At 47.0% G+C, this 20,182-nt stretch overlaps 1 protein-coding gene across 1 annotated transcript in view; it reads right to left on the minus strand.

Annotated features, from left to right (window-relative positions):
* LOC139374900 (double C2-like domain-containing protein beta) overlaps positions 1-20,182 on the minus strand; it is a 51,715-nt gene that overhangs the window by 12,358 nt on the left and 19,175 nt on the right. Inside the window, exons 5-8 of the mRNA XM_071116118.1 lie at positions 16,277-16,386; positions 10,740-10,866; positions 10,538-10,594; positions 6,365-6,489 (exon numbers count right to left, since the gene is read on the minus strand). Coding sequence (XP_070972219.1) covers positions 6,365-6,489; positions 10,538-10,594; positions 10,740-10,866; positions 16,277-16,386 — 419 coding nt within the window. The remainder of the gene's footprint in view (positions 1-6,364; positions 6,490-10,537; positions 10,595-10,739; positions 10,867-16,276; positions 16,387-20,182) is intronic.

A 20,182-nucleotide genomic window follows, 5' to 3' on the forward strand; every position in this document is an offset into this window, starting at 1 on the left:
CAGAGAGAGGAAAATAGAGGAACGGCTAGTAGGCAACACACCAGCTCCTCTGGAGAGGTTTATATTGGTCTTTAAAATGTTGATGGGAACGTTGCTCTAATATTTCAGTTGATCTGTATCCGAGAAGAGAGGAAAACAGAGGAAAGGCAGGCAACCCACCTAGAGCAACTGACCTACAGGTCAATATTGGTCGGCAAGACTGTAATGTCTGCTTCCAACTCACACTCTCAAACACATAGATCCCCCTGAACGCAGCTCGCTCTCCAGATTCCAATCGCCTGAATTCTGATCACCTGTTCAAACACCTGGACGTCATTATCACACACTATTTTGTTCAGTTCTTTGCACCCCCGTCATTGTGAGGTATTGTTTGTTTTGTGACACACTTCTAGTCGGAGCGCTGGTTTTCCTGTAATTTAATCCTCCCGTGTATGATAGCTTTTGCCTATTCCCTATCTGTACTTCGTATTTCCTGTTATCAACCTACTGCCTGATCTCCCAGACGACGATACTAGCCTTTTCCCTGCCTGCGCCGTTGCCTTTTTGGACCCCCTGTGTATGACCTTCTGCCTGCCCGTGGACCCAGCTACCTGCCTCCTCCCGTGGTCCTTTACCAATAAACACCTGCTGCGCACTGTGCTTGGAACCAGCTCTCTGTCTCCCATCGTGTTCATTACAAAGACATTGATGGAGTAGCCTCTTGGTCATTCTTAACAGGGCCGAAGGGGTTGTGTGCGTGATTGTGATTTTGAAATATGCTTAATTGTAAGGTCCAGTAGTAGTGAATTGTAAGGTCCAGTAGTAGGCGGCTCCAAGCATACGAGTCAATCATAACTCGGAAAGGACAGCTCTGTCCCGTCTTTTTTTTTGGGGGGGGGGGGGGGCTTTGGTTGAAAGCCCCTGGACATTTGTAATGAGAAGGTTATTAAGAGTCTGACTCAGGAACTCTGGGAACCCATTTGTCTTGCTCTTGGCTCCAGCTTTTGACTCGCTCATCGATGATTAGCATATACAGTGGGGCAAAAAAGTATTTAGTCTCTTAAAGAAGAAGTTACAGGTCTGTGAGAGACAGAAATCTTGCTTGTTTGTAGGTGACCAAATACTTATTTTCCACCATAATTTGCAAATAAATTCATTAAAAATCCTAAAATGTGATTTTCTGGAATTATTTTTCTCATTTTGTCTGTCATAGTTGAAGTGTACCTATGATGAAAATTACAGGCCTCTCTCATCTGTTTAAGTGGGAGAACTTGCACAATTGGTGGCTGACTAAATACTTTTTTGCCCCACTGTATATATTTCTTGCCTCCCCCCTCTCTAAAAATGGATCTGAAATAGTGTCATGCGTTGACCATTTTGATAATGCTCTGTCTCTTGTTGTTCTCTTTCCTCATGTTAGAGGTGTTAGTGCTGGGTTGGAGCAAAAGCTTGCACACCCAATAGCTTTCCAGGACCAGAGTTGGAGACCCGCAGCCATAAGTTATGCTGTCCCAAATGGCACCCTGTCCTCTGTAAAGTTTACCCTATGGGCCCTGGTCAAAAGTAGTTCACTAGACAGGGAATAGAGTGCCATTTGGGATGCGGCCAATGTGTAAATTCATGTGAGCCCAAATATTGAACCCTACTTAATCTCTTAACACGTTTTCTGCAGGTGTGTGAAACTGCAGACAGCACACAAATCAACTTCCAGCTTAGTGTACTGTGGGCTATATCTATACGTGCTGATATCACATGCACATATGCACGCGCACAGACAAAGATGCACCCACACACATGCACGTGTACATACACACACGCTAAGTCCCTGACCAGCAGCCAACTACTGCCGTGCAGGTGTGTACGAAGCAATGCATTCTGGGATGCCAGGGGCATAGCGGATCTTAGCTGCTAGAAAAGTAGGTTCAGCGACACACACACACTGAGACAGAGTGAGAGAGAGAGATAGTGGCATCCACACGCACTGCAATCACTCTCCTACAGACAGTTGAGAATAAGTCTGACAGGTAAGAATCACACAGGCCGCATCCCAAATAGCACTCTATTCCCTAAAACACTACTTTGCCCCGAGCCATACGGGCCCTGGTGAAAAGTATTGCACTAAATAGGGAATAGGGTGTAATTTGGGCGTCCCATAGGGCTCTGGGCAAATGTAGTGCACTGTTAAGGGAATAGGATGCCAATTGGGCTGCACATCTTGGCTGTGTTTCAGAGCATCAATTCTGCTCCGTCGCTGATCACTGACTCACCGAGCAGACTGACTGATCGACAAATCACCCTTGCCTCCTAAATAACTACAATAACTGTCATTTGCAGATCAGTCAGTAGATCTAGAATGATACTCTCAAATACAGCCAAGGAGTCAGGGTCACAGTTTGCAAGCAAGTGTGGACTTATAATTGTAAAAGTTATACAGACCGCCATGAGGGGGAAATGATGACTCACCATTCTTATGATGATGCTTTTTTTTAACCGAAATAAACAGAGAGCTGCGCCTTTTCCCACTCATGTAGAACCTTACATTTCAGCTGCACCTCCACTCACTTTTGAGCACTGTCTTTCCCTACAGACTTACAGAGTGTGTCTTTGAACCGCCGTCACAAGCAGCACAGGCAAATAGTTGCTCCCTTTGAGGAACAACAAAAGAACACAGGCAGGCACGACAGAACTCGTCAAAATAGGATTAACAGGACTCCTCGCTCTGAGGCGATACAACAGCAGCCGCAGTTGCAACACTCCGCTGCTTCTGATTCTACCGACCAGCTTGACTGAACACACTTCAAACAAACACACAGAACAACGAGAAGAGAGAGAGGGTGTCTCCGAACGCAGCTCAGACATAATAGGCTAACTAACTAAAAAGCAGCTGGTGAATTTCAAAGAGATTTGAGACTGTGAGAGAAGAGACAGTGTCTCGAACGCAGCTCAGACACAGGCTACTATATAACAGGCAGTGTATGCCGACAAAAAAATTCTAAGAGAGTTGAGACTGTACAAGACGAGAGAGCGAGAGGGTCGAACGCAGCTCAGATATAGGCCTCGCTCCTGAATAACAGGCGAGGAATCTCAGAGACAGGGAAGATGAGAAGCTAAGAGAAAAGAGACTTGAACGCAACTCAGACAGACGCCTACTTAATCACACGGAGTGGATGTCGTAGACAAATAATTGGATTTGTGACTGTAAAATAAGAGAGTGCCTTGAACATAACTCAGATACTGAACTGCACATCAAACACAGAAAAATATGAGAAACTCTGTGCCTAAAATAAGATTTGTGACGGTAAAATAAGAGAGCTCCTTGAACGCAGCTCTGACATACTAAACAACAGATACTGCATGTCAAATTTTCTTTCTTTAAAGAGATTAAAATGAGAGAAAAACAGAGACAATCTCTTGGCTCCAGGACTCTATCGCTGCCGTACATCAAAATAGAAGCAGATAAGACACCCAGCTCTGGCTCTGAAGAACAGGAACCAATCAATGAACAGCAAAAAGTGGAGAAAAACGAGGAAAAGGGGAAAAAAAAGAAGAAAGAAAAAAACAGCTCTATTTGTCCCCCACGGGTCTGCTTACTGCTTCTCTGCTTCGTTCCTTTGTCTGATTCTAGTCTTCGCTTCACAGCTCAATCATCTCAATGGGGAGGTTGGAGGAGTAGTACGAGTTTCGGGGAATCACGAATGAGAATGAGAGTATATGTGGTTAGTGATAGACCTCTTTTTGCCCCTGTTGACTTAACCTCTCCTCTCCATCTCTTGGTCTTTAGACGGAGTTCCTACCTCCTACATATTTTCTTACATTTCAATAGGAACGGGGGGGTGGGGGGTGGGGGGGGGGGGTGGGGGGAGTGCAGAGGAGGGAGTCGTCGAGGAGAATGAGGATATACGTCGTCATTTATAAACCCATCTTCCTCTCGACTAACATCTTCTCTCCGTCCTTAAGCCCACTGACTTCCGAGATACTGCACAGTCACAGGTATTGTGTATGATTCAATATGATGCCAGAAGCTCACTCTCTCATATGGGTTGGTGATGCATTAAACATATCTATATCACTCCAATGCATGCAAATCTCTCTCTCTGTCAAATTACATTTACTCCTTAGGTGCTGACCTGTTGCACCCTCTACAACCACTGTGATTATTATTATTATTTGACCCTGCTGATCATCTATGAACGTTTGAACATCTTGGCCATCTACTGTTATAATCTCTAACCCGGCACAGCCAGAAGAGGACTGCCCACCCCTCTGAGCCTGGTTTCCTCTCTAGGTTTCTGACTTTCTAGGGAGTTTTTCCTAGCCACCGTGCTTCAACATCTGCATTGCTTGCGGTTTGGGGTTATAGGTTGGGTTTCTGTACAGCACTTTGTGACAGCTGATGTAAAAAGGGCTTTATAAATACATTTGATTATACATTTCTTATTATTTGTACCGTTGTCCAATCTCGTCTTTGATTTACACACTTGCATGTATAGTCTTTCCATTCAAGTCCCACCCTTCCTCACCACAGTTTACAAACAAGTGAACCCAGAGCCCTACGCTATGAATCAGAGGGGTAATACTACGAAGCAAGCTAGAGCTCCTCAGCTAACTGAAGCTAGCCAGCTGCTAACTGCACGTGGATAGTCGAGCGCCAAACTCTTCATTGAGACAACGCTGAAACATCAATCCACGGGCGAGTCAGTGCCACATTTACATTTGTGCCTAAATCTAAATGAAAGAAAAGTGATCTTGCAAATTTAGCAGGCTATGGTGTGAAAGTAGGCTTTTAGAAGTGCTGTCTTTATTTGATTACTTATCGTGAATGATGTCTTTGCTGTGTTTTGGTGTATTCCCCCGCTCCTATCAATAAAATATTTGTATTAAATCCAACAAAAGGTTTTACTATGGGTGACGTTTTCAACGCGTTCTGACATGATTAAATGTGTAACATGATAGATATTTTAACGTTACTCTTTTTTTAAAACACCAATTTGAAATCTTTCCTCAAACGAAGGGGAAGACCGGCGCAACCTTTGCGAGCGGGAGGGGATCGGATTTCATTGGCTCTCAACTCGCAGTAAAGACACTTTGTAAAAATCTTATGTAGATATACCGCTCTGTTTCAATCGAAAGTTGCAGATGATGCCTCATCAAAATCAACACTACAAGCAAACAGCAAAAAGGACTTTGTTTTTTAGTTGATGAAACCATGTAGGCGTAGAACCCGAATCGAATGACTGTAGGGGATTTTCATATTCAGGTGCGAAGTGCACGAATAACGATTAGCCATTTACGCCGAGAGTGTCGTCCCAAATGGCATCCTATTTCCCCTAGTGCACTACCTTTTGACCATGGCCCACAGGAAATATGGTGCCATTTGGGACTCTGGCTCAGCCTGAATGCTCCGTCAAGACATGATGCCGACAGTATATGTACAGTACAGGTTGTCATATGAATAACAATGAACCCGCTAGCTTACATAATGGCACCACAGTGATTCCCAATGTGCTCCTGGGAAACCTTTCACGACTGCACAATTCTTTAGCTGCAGCCCAGAACCAGCACATCCTGCACACCCGATTCAACCAATCAAAGGCTTGACGAGTAGCTGATTAGTTGAATCAGGGGTGCTATTTTCCCAAACTGGAAGAGAAAATATGCAGTCGAGGGGGTAAGTGTGAACAGATTGGGAAACATTGACTAGTGACAGTGTCGACTCTAGAGAGTACGAGCAGTTGATTATTTATTTATGTTGCTTGTATTCATCTATGCCAGTCAGTCTCCCCTGTCAATTTGTATAGAGCGTAAATAAAGTTTCAATGTGTCATGACTCATGCACTAAGGTTGTGGTAGAGTCTGTCAATGTGGCATACTGTATAACAATATATGTACTGTATACAACATTCTATTGGTTGCAAGAACTTTGTAGAGTCATTTAAATGGAAAAAACTCTACGTTTTGAATCTGTCGTTGTTCTATGGAAACGCTAAAACAAAAATCTCTTCCCAACTATGTTGCAATCTATATGGCACAGCTGTCCTTAAATTACACTGGTATACTTTTTTTATTCAGCACAATTTTCTTTAACCAATTTTGGTCTTTAATTCAGGGCCGACAGACAAGTTCTGTACTTTCTCCCCCTTCCACTTGCCTCTTCCATTTTTGCGGTAATGCTAGAGAGCCTTTATTGCTGACCTATATGATCCAGCCGGCACAACTGGGATGACTGCTGACTGGCATCTAGCAACAGGACACCACAAGACCTACTAATGTATAACAACAAGTAATGTGAAACGACAAGGGACAACAACAAAACCTTTCCTCCATTCGTTCCATCCATCATCACATCATCATTCCGTCCTTTGTGTGTGTGTGTGTCAAGACTTACATCTTGACGAAGGGGTCAGAGTACCCATTGGAGTCCATGGCGGCGAGGTGGGCACAGCGTACGATGCCAACCAGTAAACAGCTCTTTTCTGGGCTGTAGCAGAGCGACACCAGGATACGACCACGCTGGGGGAGGGGGTGACACAATTAGCCACGACAACACTACAAATCTAAAAATCAACTTTATTCATAGTGCCCTTAATGCATGCCAACTAAATGTCAGATTTAATTCATGTATGTGTAACGATTCTCTTCTTGTGAAGTAGAGGCGGACCAAAACGCAGCGTGGTGGTTGTTCATTGTAATTTATTGACGACACTATACATGAACAAACTAACGGAAAAACAAGAAACGTGAGAACTCAAAACCTAATACAGCCTATCTGGTGAACACTACACAAAGACAGGAACAATCACCCACAAACAAACAGTGAAACCCAGGCTACCTAAGTATGATTCTCAATCAGAGACAACTAATGACACCTGCCTCTGATTGAGAACCATACTAGGCCGAAAACATAGAACTGCCCCAAAACATAGAAAAACAAACATAGACTGCCCACCCAACTCACGCCCTGACCATACTAAATAAATGCAAAACAAAGGAAATAGAGGTCAGAACGTGACAGTACCCCCCCCCAAAGGTGCGGACTCCGGCCGCAAAACCTTGACCTATAGGGGAGGGTCTGGGTGGGCGTCTGTCCGCGGTGGCGGCTCTGGCGCGGGACGCGGACCCCACTTCGCCATTGTCTCAGTCCGCCTTATTGTCCGCCTCCGTGGCTTACTCACCATGCCCACCCCTCTCAATGACCCCACTGGACAGAGGGGCTGCTTGGGACAGAGGGGCAGCTCGGGACAGAGGTGAAACAGCTGCTCGGGACAGAGGGGCGGCAGCTGCTCGGGACAGAGGGGCGGCAGCAGCTCGGGACCGAGGGGCGGCAGCTGCTCGGGACCGAGGGGCGGCAGCAGCTCGGGACAGAGGGGCGGCAGCAGCTCGGGACAGAGGGGCGGCAGCAGCTCGGGACAGAGGGGCGGCAGCAGCTCGGGACAGAGGGGCAGCTGCTCGGGACGGAGGGGCAGCTGCTCCGGGCGGAGGGGCTCTAGCGGCCCCTGGCTGACTGGCGGCACCTGGCTGACTGGCGGCACTGGCGGCCCCTGGTTGACTGGCGGCACTGGCGGCCCCTGGCTGACTGGCGGCACTGGCGGCCCCTGGCTGACTGGCGGCACTGGCGACCCCTGGTTGACTGGCGGCACTGGCGGCCCCTGGCTGACTGGCGGCACTGGCGGCCCCTGGCTGACGGGCGGCACTGGCGGCCCCTGGCTGACTGGTGGCACTGGCGGCCCCTGGCTGACGGGCGGCACTGGCGGCTCCTGGCTGACGGGCGGCATTGGCGGCTCCTGGCAGACGGGCGGCACTGGCGGCGCTGGGCAGACGGGCGGCACTGGCGGCGCTGGGCAGACGGGCGGCACTGGCGGCGCTGGGCAGACGGGCGGCACTGGCGGCGCTGGGCAGACGGGCGGCGCTGGCGGCGCTGGGCAGACGGGCGGCGCTGGCGGCGTTGGGCAGACGGGCGGCGCTGGGCAGACGGGCGGCTCAGATGGCGCTGGGCAGACGGGCGGCGCTGGCGGCGCTGGGCTGAGTAGCTCTCCTAGCGCCGAACAGGCGGGAGACTCCGGCAGCGCTGGAGAGGAGGAAGGCTCTGGTAGTGCTGGACAGGCGAGGCGCACTGTAGGCCTGATGCGTGGTGCTGGCACTGGTGGTACTGGGCCGAGGACACGCACAGGAAGCCTTGTGCGGGGAGCTGCTACCGGAGGGCTGGGGTGTGGAGGTGGTACTGGAAAGACCGGACCGTGCAGGCGCACTGGAGCTCTTGAGCACCGAGCCTGCCCAACCTTACCTGGTTGAATGCTCACGGTCGCCCTGCCAGTGCGGCGTGGTGGAATAGCCCGCACTGGGCTATGCAGGCGAACCGGAGACACCGAGCGCAAGGCTGGTGCCATGTAAGCCGGCCCAAGGAGACGCACTGGGGACCAGCTGCGTAGAGCCGGCCTCATGGCATTAGGCTCGATGCTCAATCTAGCCCGGCCGACACGCGGAGCTGGAATATACCGCACCGGGCTATGCACCCGCACTGGAGACACCGTGCGCACCACTGCATAACACGGTGCCTGTCCGGTCTCTCTAGCCCCCCGGTAAGCACAGGGAGTCTGCCCAGGTCTCCTACCTGGCGTAGCCATACTCCCTGTTAGCCCCCCCCCAAGAAATTTTTGGGGCTGCCTCTCGGGCTTCCTTCCGCGCCGCCGTGCCTGCTTCGCCAACTCCATTCTCTGATAGCCTTCCGCGCACTGCTCCATCGAATCCCAGGCGGGCTCCGGCACTCTCCCTGGGTCGGCCGCCCACCTGTCGATCTCCTCCCAAGTAGTATAACCCATGCCATTGCTGTCCATAACGTCCTCCCATGTCCATACCTCCTCGCGCTGCTCCTGCTGCTGCTTTCTCCGTTGCCCATTACCACACCGCTTGGTCCTGTTGTGGTGGGTGATTCTGTAACGATTCTCTTCTTGTGAAGTAGAGGCGGACCAAAACGCAGCGTGGTGGTTGTTCATTGTAATTTATTGACGACACTATACATGAACAAACTAACGGAAAAACAAGAAACGTGAGAACTCAAAACCTAATACAGCCTATCTGGTGAACACTACACAAAGACAGGAACAATCACCCACAAACAAACAGTGAAACCCAGGCTACCTAAGTATGATTCTCAATCAGAGACAACTAATGACACCTGCCTCTGATTGAGAACCATACTAGGCCGAAAACATAGAACTGCCCCAAAACATAGAAAAACAAACATAGACTGCCCACCCAACTCACGCCCTGACCATACTAAATAAATGCAAAACAAAGGAAATAGAGGTCAGAACGTGACAGTATGTCAGATTAAAACCAACACATGTAAAACAGGCAATTAAAAACATACAATAGGGTAATTTAAGTTACAAAATGAATGAAAATAATAATATTAATTGAATTGCATGTTGGGAAATCAAGTTATAGGTGGGCTATGTACAGGTGCAGTAATATGTGAGCTGCTCTGACAACTGGTGCTTAAAGCTAGTGAGTGAGATAACTGTTTCCAGTTTCAGAGATTTTTGTAGTTCGTTCCAGTCATTGGCAGCAGAGAACTGGAAGGAGAGGCGACCAAAGGAAGAATTGGTTTTGGTGGTGACCAGAGAGATATACCTGCTGGAGCGCGTGCTGCAGGTGGGTGCTGCTATGGTGACCAGCGAGCTGAGATAAGAGGGGACTTTACCTAGCAGATGACCTGGAGCCAGTGGGTTTAACGACGAGTATGAAGCGAGGGCCAGCCAACGAGAGCGTACAGGTCACAGTGGTGGGTAGTTTATGGGGCTTTGGTGACAAAACGGATGGCACTGTGATAGACTGCATCCAATTTGTTGAGTAGAGTGTTGGAGGCTATTTTGTAAATGACATTGCCGAAGTCGAGGATCGGTAGGATGGTCAGTTTTAGAAGGGTATGTTTGGCAGCATGAGTGAAGGATGCTTTGTTGCGAAATAGGAAGCCAATTCTAGATTTAACTTTGGATTGGAGATGTTTGATATGAGTCTGGAAGGAGAGTTCACAGTCTAACCAGACACCTAGGTATTTGTAGTTGTCCACATATTCTAAGTCAGCACCGTCCAGAGTAGTGATGCTGGACGGGCGGGCAGATCGGTTGAAGAGCATGCATTTAGTTTGACTTGTATTTAAGAGCAATTGGAGGCCACGGAAGGAGAGTTGTATGGCATTGAAGCTCGTCTGGAGGGTTGTTAACACAGTGTCCAAAGAAGGGCCAGAAGTATACATGTCGTCTGCGTGTGTCGTCTGCGTAGAGGTGGATCAGAGACTCACCAGCAGCAAGAGCGACATCATTGATGTATACAGAGAAGAGAGTCGGTCCAAGAATTGAACCCTGTGGCACCCCCGTAGAGACTGCCAGAGGCCCGGACAACAGGCCCTCCGATTTGACACACTGAACTCTATCAGAGAAGTAGTTGGTGAACCAGGCGAGGCAATCATTTGAGAAACCAAGGCTATCGAGTCTGACGATGAGGATGTGGTGATTGACAGAGTCGACAATATATATGACAATTATGGTAATCTTCGTACCTCTTCCTCAGCCACAGGTGTTCCTTGCTCCACAGTTTCTTTGTTGATGTCTTTGTTCTGAGTGGGAGAAGGGAGGTTGATTTCAATACACAGTTTGTAAATCATTAGAGCGCATTGGCGAACTGACGCACACACACACACGCACACACACACACGCATATACTCACACGCGCGCACACAAACACACACATCCACTACATACCTGTGTGATTCTCTCCAGACCCATTTTGAATCTTTTGCTCTCGCCCTTGCTCAGTTTCTTCAAGGCGACCCGGACCTCTCCGATAAACTCGTTACGACCGAGCCTGTCCATGTCGCACACACACAGCCTACACACACACACACAGATACACACACACAGATACACACACACAGATACACACACACAGATACACACAGACAGGCATGCCACATACACATGCAGAAAGTGAGAAAGATACATGTCCTCTCAAGAGCTAGCAGTGAGCATTACGCTCATTTGGATCCGTGTCTATCGGTAAACTCTGGGCTTCTCCAAGCTGCAAATAGAAGCCCCACTGATCTACAGGTAACTGCCAGAATAATGGAAACACTTGAGGAAATGAGGGATACAAAGTATATTAAAAGCAGGTGCTTCCACACAGGTGTGGTTCCTGAGTTAATTAAGCAATTAACATCCCAGCATGCTTAGGCTACGATGGCTATGCCCCCATAGGATGACAATGCCCCATCCACAGGGTAGGTAGGACTGGTCGTTGAATGGTTTGATGAGCATGAAAATGATATAAACCATATGCCATGATCATGTGACCAGATCTCAACCCAACACTTATGGGAGATTCTGGAGTGTCACCTGAGACAACATTTTCCACCACCAGACACTTGTAGAATCTACGACAATGTGCATTGAAGCTGTTCTGGCTCGTAGAGCCCAAACGCCCTATTAAGACACCATATGTTGGTGTTTCCTTAATTTTGCCAGTTAACTGTAGCTACACTCTGTGCTGTACATGTCTGTCTGCCTGCCTGTCTGAAAGTCTGTCTGTCCGCTTTGTCTGTAGTGCACTTGAGACGTTTCAAGAACTGAGAATGGCCTAAGGTTTGTCTCACGTCTTTATGACAACTGCGGTATGCTAGTCGTGTTTACTCCTTCAACTGCTACTCTACCCTCCTGCTCTCAGATGTTCTCTCACCTTGCTGCATATCCCTCTGGGCTGTAGCCCGGGTGCTCTCTCTCTCTCTCTCTCTCTCTCTCTCTCTCTCTCTCTCTCTCTCTCTCTCTCTCTCATACTTCCACAATTTCACCCAAACTGTGTTCTTTGCATCTTTATCAGTGTGAGACATACCTCAGGGTCGCAGTAACATGCATTTGACCAATTCTTATATAACGGGATCAGTCGCCATTTTATGTGTCATTCTATATTAAATGATGTGAGATGTTTGTTTTGCCCTCAGAACAACCTCATTTGGTCGGGGGCGTGGACTCTACAAGGTGTCGAAAGCGTTTCCACATGGATGCTTGTCCCATGTTGACTCCAATGCTTCCCCCCGGGTTGTGTCAAGTTGTCTGGATGTCCTTTTGGGTGGTGGACCATTCTTGATACACACAGGAAACTGTTGAGTGTGAAAAACCCAGCAGCGTTGCAGTTATTGACACAGACCGGCGAGTCTGGCACCTACCACCATACCCCGTTCAACGGCACTTCAATATTTTGTCTTGCCCGTTCACCCACTGAATAACACACACACACACACATAATCCATGTCTCAATTGTCTCGGGGCTTAAAAATAATTATTTAACCTGTCTCCTCCCCTTCATCTACACGAAGATGGAGATATCATTGTTTTGTATACTCAGTGTAGAGAGACACAGTAGGACCTCAGTGATGGGAACATGTTGGATGGAGGTCTGAACCGAAACGTCTGAAATTCATAGTGCATCAAACCGTTACAGAAAAGGATTTATTGTGTTCTCTAATAATTTAGCCAGACATTATAAATAGCTTATGTGCTTCAGCACATTTTATTTTAACGTTTGTCTGTAGCAGACAGACGTTTTTTTCTTCCTCATTTAATATGTGTACTGGAGGGGTTTGATCTTGCCTGTTCAGTTGACTGGTTGGTCCTCTGAGGTTTGTGTCTTTGAGGTTCTACTGTCGAGAGATAGAGAGGTGGGAACAATGTAGTTCTGCCATCAGACTGGCACTCTGTCGGTCTTGCCTGGGCTATGACAAGGTGCTGAACCAGGAGGCCGTGGTCTTGTCACACCAAGCCAACAGAACCTTTTCTACACCGCTGTGGAGCTCTCCATTGACTGACCGTAGGATGCCGCGGGGTCAAGTTTCCCCTGGGTACAGATCTAGGATAAACTTCCCCTGGCCCAATCCTAACCTTAACCATTAGTTAGGAGAATGCAAAAGTTTTTTTTTATCGTGATTATCTCCCCTTTGGCATACATTTATTGTTTGAAGCAGAGAAATATGACATAAGAGGAGGACATTTACAGCACCATTGCCAAGACCCAACCCTGTAGATTACTAACAAGTATAGGAGCAGAATTTTTGAACAATTTAGGTTACAGCTATTGTCTTGCGCCTGAAGTTATAACACACAATAAAAGTCCTTGCTGGATGCTAAATGCATATTACCATTATCAGTCCCTATGCTACGCTACAATTCCCTATCCCCATCCACTCTATGCTACACTACAATTCCCTATCCCCATCCACTCTATGCTACGCTACAATTCCCTATCCCCATCCACTCTATGCTACGCTACAATTCCCTATCCCCATCCACTCTATGCTACGCTACAATTCCCTATCCCCATCCACTCTATGCTACGCTATAATCCCCTATCCCCATCCACTCTATGCTACGCTACAATTCCCTATTCACATCCACTGCCTATGCTATGCTAATTCAAAATTCCCAGTGATTACTTTCTCTTTTCATCTATCACTCTCTCCCCTCACCTTTTTCTCTCTTTCATGGTTTGCCCTGCATCCACTCCCCCACTGCCTATCTATTTCTATATAACTCTCTCTCCTACTCGTCTGAACATGTTCCCCCTCTCCCAAGCACTGTGCCTCTTTCTCTCCACCGTTTCCCTCTCTTTCTCCACCTCTATCCCCTCTTTCTAGGAACCCCAATTCTCTCTTCTCTCCTCTCCTCTCTTTCCTTCCCCCTGTCTTTCCTCATCTATACCCTCTTTCTTGGCATCCCTCTCTCTCTCTTCCCTCATTCTTGGCATCCCCCTCTTCTCCACATTTTATCCTCTCTTTCTTGGCATCCCTCCCTCTCCCTCTTCCGTTCTGTCCTCCCTTTCCTGACTCTCCCTAGCTTCTGTGCTGGCCTGTGTCTGGAAGCGGTATCCTTGGCTGGAGGTCAGGTGGGTTCCCCGGGCATTCAGGGTCTTTCCTGAATCCTTATCTACAAAGAGATGGAGTGTGTGTGTGTGTGTGTGTGTGTGTGTGTGTGTGTGTGTGTGTGTGTGTGTGAGAGTGTGAGTGTGAGTGTGTGTGTGTGTGTGAGAGTGTGTGTGTGTGTGTGTGTGTGTGTGTGTGTGTGTGTGTGTGTGTGTGTGTGTGTGTGTGTGTGTGTGTGTGTGTGTGTGTGTGTGTGTTTGGAGGGGGGCTTGGTGTGTGTTTGTGTCTGTGGGGAGGGGGTGCTACATGGCTTCTCTGCCCAGTGTCTGCCCTTGACTGCATGCCAGAGGGTATCTGTCCAGCACACACTGCAGACCGGATGCATTAGAATAAGGGGTGAGAAGTGTGTGTACAGTGCAATCAGAAAGTATTCACATCCCTTGACTTTTTCTACAATTTGCTGTGTTAAAATGAATTAAATAGAAATTGTGCGTCACTGGCCTAAACACAATATCCCGTAATGTCAAAATGGAATTATGTTTTTAGATATTTTTACAAATGAATTCAAAATGAAAAGCTGAAATGTGTTGAGTCAATAAGTATTCAACCACTTTGTTATGGCAAGCCTAAATAAGTTCAGAAGTACAAATTTGCTGAACAAATCACATAATAAGTTGCATGGATTCACTAGGTGTGCAATAAGAGTGTTTAAAATTATTTTTGAATTACCTTTCTGTACTCCACACATACAATTATCTGTCACGTCCCTCAGTAAAGCAGTGAAATTCAAACACAGATTCAACCACAAAGACCAGGGAGGTTTTCCAATGCCTCGCAAAGAAGGGCACCTATTGGGTAGATGGGTCAACATTTTTAAAGCAGACGCTGAATATACCTTTGAGCATGGTGAAGTTATTAATTACACTTTGGGTGGTGTATCAATACTCCCAGTCACTACAAAGATACAGGCGTCCTTCCTAACTCAGTTGCCGGAAAGGAAGGAAACAACCCAAGGATTTCAACATGAGACCATGGCCGCAAACAGAGAAAACTGAGGATGGATCAACAACATTCTAGTTACTCCACAATACTAACCTAAATTACATAGTGAAAAGAAGGAAGCCTGTACAGAATAAAACATATTCCAAAACATGCATCTTGTTTGCAACAAGGCACTCAAGTAAAACTGCAAAAAATATGGCAAAGAAATTTACTTTATGTCCTGAATACGGAGTTAAGTTTGGGGAAATTCCAACGCAATACATCACTGAGTACCTCTCTTCATATTTTCAAGCATGGTGGTGGCTGCTTCATGTTATGGGTATGCAGGTCATTGGCAAGGACTGTGGACTTTTTTTTTTATAAAAATAAATGGAATAGAGCTAAGCACAGGCAAAATCCTAGAGGAAACCCTGGTTCAGTCTTCTTTCCACCAGACACTGGGAGACAAATGCACCTTTCAGCAAACCTAAAGCACAAGGCCAAATATACACTGGAGTTGCTTACCAAGATGACATTGAATGTTCCTGAGTGGCCAAGTTACAGTTTTGACTGCAAGACTTGCAAATGGCTGTCTAGCAAGGATCAACAACCAATCTTGACAGTGCTTGAAGAATTCCTTAAAGACTAATGTGCAAACATTGTTCAATCCATGTTGGCAAAGCTCTTAGAGACTTACCCAGAGAGACTCACTGCTTTAAACACTGCCAAAGGTGATTCTAACATGTATTGACCCAGGGGGTTGAATGTAATTATGTAATCCAGGTTTAATAGTGTATTTATTTTATATATTTTTTAAACAAAGTTTGAATTTTTCTTCCACTTTGACAGAATATTTTGTGTAGATTGCTAACAAAAAAAATGACATTTAAATCCATTTTAATTCCACCTTGTAACGCAACAAAATGTGGAAAAAGTTGAGGGGTGTGAATACCTTCTGAAGGCAGTGTGTGTGTGTGCGTGTGTGTGTGTGTGTGTGTGTGTGTGTGTGTGTGTGTGTGTGTGTGTGTGTGTGTGTGTGTGTCTGTGTGTGTGTATATCCCTGAGAAATGGGTTTGACATTGCTGCATTATCATGACGGTGCCAAACACACAAGCACAAACACATGCGCACAAAGTTGCCGCGCTCGACCTACATCACTTCAGCGCTCTGTATCAAGAGCACTTGAGGAATGAGGGGGCTGAGACTCTGAACGGGAGCCAACACCTGAGTGTGTTACCGCGGCGACTGCTAATGGAACAGTTGGCCAGTGTGTGTGGCAGTTTTTTTGTTCGTCCGTCCGTTGGATAATTAATTGGCCCGATGGCCCTCTGGGAACTGTAGGCAAGTTGTTTTATAAAATATGCCAGTATAACATACATATAGGAGTTGTAGTTCTCTGTAGTTCAGTACCTGAGGGTTTTGGTGGTCATGTCGATAGCGGTGATGCCGTGGTACATCAGTGTCTCACTCCACACCGGGTTCAGAGTGTTCTTCAGTGTTTTGGTGCGGAGCTTGTTCGCCTGCAGGGGACGAAAGTGAGAAGGAGAGAGGGATGAGAGATGGAAATGGAGAAGGGAGGTTCAAAAAGGGGGAGAGAAAGGATTGGTTGAAAGAGGGAGAGAGGAGAGAGAAATGAAAAGTATAGAAAATAGTGGGTGTGGGAGCATAGGGGAAAGAAATGGGGGACTGAGAAAGTGACAGGTGGGAAGAGATATGAGAGAGAGAGAGAAAGAGAGAGAGAGAGAGAGAGAGAGAGAGGTGAGGCAATAAGTTGGAGCGGGAGAGGGCAATTGGGGAGAGGGAGTTGAGATGATAGAGAGATATGAGGGAAATAATTAGGAAGAGAGAGACACACAGAGAGGGTAGGATGATGAGAGGAAGTGATAGATAGAGTGAGATGATACAGCAAAGGACAGAGAGAGAGAGAGAGAGAGAGAGAGAGAGAGAGAGAGAGAGAGAGGAAACGTAATTTATCTCCTTCCCCCAGGAAATGGTAGACATCTGCTCACCTACTTTATAGAGGAGAACAGGAGGACATGAGGCTTCCCCGCGTCACCTGTCTGTCTGTCTCCCCTAGCCTGACGCTAGCACCACTACCGGCCAGACCTGCAAACAAGCACTGCGCTAACGCTAACACACCACACCTGTCAATTAGCCCGCGCTAACACAATTAGCATGAAAAATCAACGCCTCTCAATGAAGAAAGGCCCAGCGTTAGCGTCCGATAATGCTACGCTAACTTCCCCTTCGTGAATGATTGAGAAGGCAGGGTTATCACATTGGCCGTTTCTAGCTACTATTTTCCATTATATGTTGCCTCCAGGACGTGCTGCTGTTTTACATATTTCATTTATTTTCTTGGTTACACAACGGCTGTGTCTTGTTTTGATGCCGAGACCAGGCACACTTCCTCACTTACTTGGTCTTGAATCCCCCCAGTGCGCACACACACACACACACACACACACACACACACACACACACACACACACACACACACACACAAACACACACACGGACACACATGCACACGCACGCACACATACGTGCACAAACACACCAAGAGAGCGAAGGACTGTATACTCCCAAGTCGCTCAAGCGCGAGCCTAAATCCCGACTCCCCGGGGCATTCTGGTGCTCCGGAGCTAATTGCCTCTCACTCTCCATCCTTCTCTCTCTCTAAACCTTTCTCTATCTCTCACTTTCTTCCTCAAATCTCTCCCCGTCTCTCTCTTCCTCCATTCCTCCCTACTTCGTTTCATCTCTCTCCCTCTCTCTCATCCTTCACTCTTTTTCACCCTCTTTCTCATCTCCGCTTTTCCATCGATACCCCCAGGTACATCCCGGCCAAAACAGCATATGGTGTCATGAAAAAAAATTGCCTGCCTGGCTCCATCTCTCTTTCTCTCCCCTGCCCCCTTCCCCCTGTCATCAATGTTGTTACATATTCCCCTAAATATTTCATTCTTAGCCTCTCCCTCTCCCCGCATCCGTCTATATGGACCCTCTCCCTCTCTTCCTTTCCCTCTCTCCCCTGTTCCCCGAGCTTACACACACAACTGGCTAAGACTGTGACTCAGAAATCTCATTCTCCATGCGCCACAATTGGGACAGGGAGCAGACGAGAACGTTGAGCCGGGAAGATACCTAGAACCACTCTCACTGCTCTCGCTCTCTCTCTCAATCTTTTCACCTCTCTCGCACTTTCTCTCTCGGTTTCTGTCTCTGTCCTCCTCTCTCTCTCTCTCTCTCTCTCTCTCTCTCTCTCTCTCTCTCTCTCTCTCTCTCTCTCTCTCTCTCTCTCTCTCTCTATCTCTGTGTCTTTCTTTCTTTCTCCCTCTCTCTCTCTCTCTCTCTCTCTTTCTCTCTCTCTGTGTGATGTGTGAGGTAGGAGAGAGTGTGAAATGGTGTGTGTTATTTTTTTGTTATGTTTTTGTGCATCAGAGAGAGAGAGCAAGTGTGTGTTTCTGTGGAGGTGTGTTTAGTCAGGTGTTTCTGTTCATGTGAGTCCGGCAGTCCTTTAGTAGGAGGAATCAGCTTGTGCCCCTGTATGTGTGGAAGCTGGTGTGTGAAGGAGTGTGTATCTATGTGGGAGTCTCTCCCTGTGTGTGTGTGTGTGTGTATGTGTGTGTATGTGTGTGTGAGTGTAAGTAAGAAAAAAGGGGGAGAGAAAGGGGGAGAGGGAGAGTGTGTGTGTGTGCTCGTGCCCCTGTGTGTGCAAGGAGGTGTGTATGCGTGTGAGTCCCTCCCTGCCTGTCATCCTCTGTTTCACGCTCACGTGCTCCCCACTCCTCGGCGCCGTAGACTCATGTGGTTGATATTTACCAAACGGGGGTTTGTGGGTACTTACGTATGTGCTGACGTATATTCCCCCCCCCCCCCCCCCATCTACACTCGCCTGTTGACGTGAGCAGTGTAACAATCGGCGCAGTTTCCATGACAACCACCTGCTGCTGCCCCCCCTCATCCCTCCTTCTCTCACCCCTTTACCTCCCGCCCTTCTCTTGGCACTGTGTTGCTATTTCAAGGTCATAGAGGGTCACATAGAGATAGAGAGATAGTGACAGAGACGGAGGGCAGGATGGAGAAATATGGTGTGGAACAAAATGAGGAGGGGGGGAATTAACAGAAGCAGACCTATATTTTTGGGGTTCGACCACAGACATAGTGTTTATAATACCTGTCTGGCTCTGTCTCCATGCGGCTATCACAACTTACTTTGATGTTGACCCAAACCCAAGATTGCCACCAGCAACAATCAACCTGAGAAGATTGTGTCAGCTGCCAAACCTCCCAACCATTCCCAAGAACAACAACTCCAAAAATCTCAACAAAGCCGGTAAAATGGGACCAAAACAATGCTGTGGAGCACAGAGAAATGTCACATTAACCAGCGAAGTGCCAAAACAACTCCTTTTCAGTCAACGTAGCATGTTAACATGCTACATTAGCTAGCTAGTAACATTTAGCCCTAAAGCCAAAGCCCAGTTTTGATATTTGGACTAGCCAGTCAAATAGAAAAAGTAGAGTTCCCGGGCTAGGGTAAATCAAATTTGCAGAACAAGCTCTATTTTGGTGGCCTCCGGTACATTTTAATGCCTTGATTCCAACCGAAATACACAGCTAAATTATTGAATAGGGTTTTTTTTACCTTTATTTAACTAGGCAAGTCAGTTAATTAAGAACACATTCTTCTGTTCAATGATGGCCTAGGAACAGTGGGTGAACTGCCTTGTTCAGGGGCAGAACAACATAATTGTACCTTGTCAGCTCAGGGATTTGATCTTGCACTCTCAACACTCTAACCACTAGGCTACCTGCCGCCCCAAACTTTAACAACTTTAACTCCCAGGTTTGTAAAATAAGTTGTGGTATTGAATAGAAAGACATTAATTTACATTTAAAATGACTGAAAGTAATTTGAATTCAGTCTGTTGTAAAGAGACACAAAAAGGAAACTTAAGAACAGGAAACAGAAATAGCGCACATAGAACATACGTACTGCTTCTTAGACTTGCGTTCAATGAGAATGACAGATCTAACTAGATTTTTTTTTTTAAATTAGCAGGTTTAAACCTGTCTTCTCTTGAGATGAAAACCATTTACAGTTTTACTGGAAGATATAAATTGCCACAATTATGTTTGTTCTTCAAATATGTATTTTACTGGCTCAGCTGCTGTGGACACTTAGGGTAAGGAAACCAATGTGTCAATTTGTATTGACCTTTAACAGTTTGGCCTGTCAATCAATCACTGTGGGTGGAACTGTCAGGAGAGGGGGCAGGATGTTTGTGAGTCACAGAGTTGGTAGGGTTT

This window comes from Oncorhynchus clarkii, chromosome 19 (assembly GCF_045791955.1).
Source record: "Oncorhynchus clarkii lewisi isolate Uvic-CL-2024 chromosome 19, UVic_Ocla_1.0, whole genome shotgun sequence".
NCBI classification, from domain to species: domain Eukaryota; kingdom Metazoa; phylum Chordata; class Actinopteri; order Salmoniformes; family Salmonidae; genus Oncorhynchus; species Oncorhynchus clarkii.